At 33.7% G+C, this 1569-nt stretch overlaps 1 protein-coding gene across 1 annotated transcript; it reads right to left on the minus strand.

The window, feature by feature from the left end:
* Positions 1-10: 10 nt before the first annotated feature.
* On the minus strand, positions 11-717 carry LOC111786814 (beta-galactosidase 5-like; the record flags this gene model as incomplete). Its single annotated transcript, XM_023667034.1, has 2 exons — positions 177-717; positions 11-101 (listed from the first exon to the last, which is right to left on the minus strand). Coding segments are annotated over exons 1-2 (262 nt in total), but the record flags the coding sequence as incomplete, so codon positions are not given.
* Positions 718-1569: the final 852 nt, after the last annotated feature.

A 1569-nucleotide genomic window follows, 5' to 3' on the forward strand; every position in this document is an offset into this window, starting at 1 on the left:
AGTACATTGCCAGGAGAAGGTTCGTGAACATTCCAGAAGACATAAGTATCGATTACATCCAATCCCCCATCCTTCGCCTTCTGAATAAGATCCTCCCACATCTAAACACAGAAGCAAATGTGAGTAAAACTCTCAAACGATTGCACGATAAATTCAACAATATAAGAACTACATACTTCAGGAGTGCTTCTAGGGTAGTGAATGGAGCCAGAAATGAGAATTCGCCGTTGGCCATTGATGAGAATAGCCTTCCTATCATAAGTCACACTACAATGTGTGGATCGAAAACCACCAAATGCAGCTATGAAAATGAAGAACAGCAACCTGGAAACCGAGAAAGCTTCCATGAGCTTGATTTTCTCTTCAACCTCCAAGCTCTGTAGAAGCTGAATCGGAATATTGATCTTTACTCCACTGGTTTAATGTAGCTACTAATTGAAATCCACAAAAAGGAGAAGATTCAATAATTGAGCTGCGAGCGTAAGCCTGAAGTGATCGTTCCACCAAATAATCAGACTAGCAATTCACAACCACACCTATGAACTGAAAATAGCTTTGGCTATCGCTATGGTGTGAATATAAATGAAAATGATGAGCAGTAGCAATGTAGCATTATCGGTTTCATCATCTCATCTGAGCCTTTTTCCAGATTAAATTAAAAAAAAAAACAGCTTAATTTTGTTTAATTAGATTAAGCAACTGTTAATTAAGGCAGATGCTGCCAAACAGAGCTTGAAAGGACTGTTCTTATTTAGTGGAAGATCACTGACAAATCTCACCAAATTCATTATTTAATTTATAAAGGTAAAACCATACTTAATTTAAATGATTAAATGTGGATTAACGTTTTAGTGCATAAACTTATTTTTTTATTTACCATTTTAGTTTGTAATTATTTTCATGCAACCTTATTTTAGTATTTTTGTCTTTAATTTTCATCTCATAATTCAACCAAAATTTTAAATTAATGTTGAATATAACATGTTACCTAATACACATGGCTACATATTATCCAAGCATGTGCCTGTCAAATAAATAGCCAAATATGTGCCAATTATTATGTTTTTATTAGATAAATGACAACAAAAATAAAAATCAATCAATCATCAGAAATTGAATTAATATTAAATTAAAGATTTAATTAAAAAATATAAGGATGTTAATTTGGTAGTGTCACGTGCAATGGAACAAGGTTCTTCGGTTGCACGTGGTCAGTTCCCCGACCTTTCGCCTTGTCATCCTCCGACTGTCACGCTTGTTGGATAACCCACTCCCAAGTTCTAATCCAGCTGCCTTAAATTTGTTAAATTATTAACTTCCCCTTGTTTCTTTACATGCAAATTAATTACAAAGTTATGAAATTTACGTTTTGCCCCTGCAATTTTTACATTTTACGGTTTTGGAAGCAAATGTCCTTTGTGCCTTGATTTTATTAACTACGTGGCAAGACTGTTATGGACTGTTACGGAAAACGGTTGAATGGCAGGTAATAATAGAAAATAAATAAATAAGAAAATGACAAAAACAAAACATAAAAGACTGCTACGAAAAAAAAGGTGAAATTGACTT

This window comes from Cucurbita pepo, unplaced genomic scaffold (genome assembly GCF_002806865.2).
Source record: "Cucurbita pepo subsp. pepo cultivar mu-cu-16 unplaced genomic scaffold, ASM280686v2 Cp4.1_scaffold002884, whole genome shotgun sequence".
Lineage (NCBI taxonomy): Eukaryota > Viridiplantae > Streptophyta > Magnoliopsida > Cucurbitales > Cucurbitaceae > Cucurbita > Cucurbita pepo.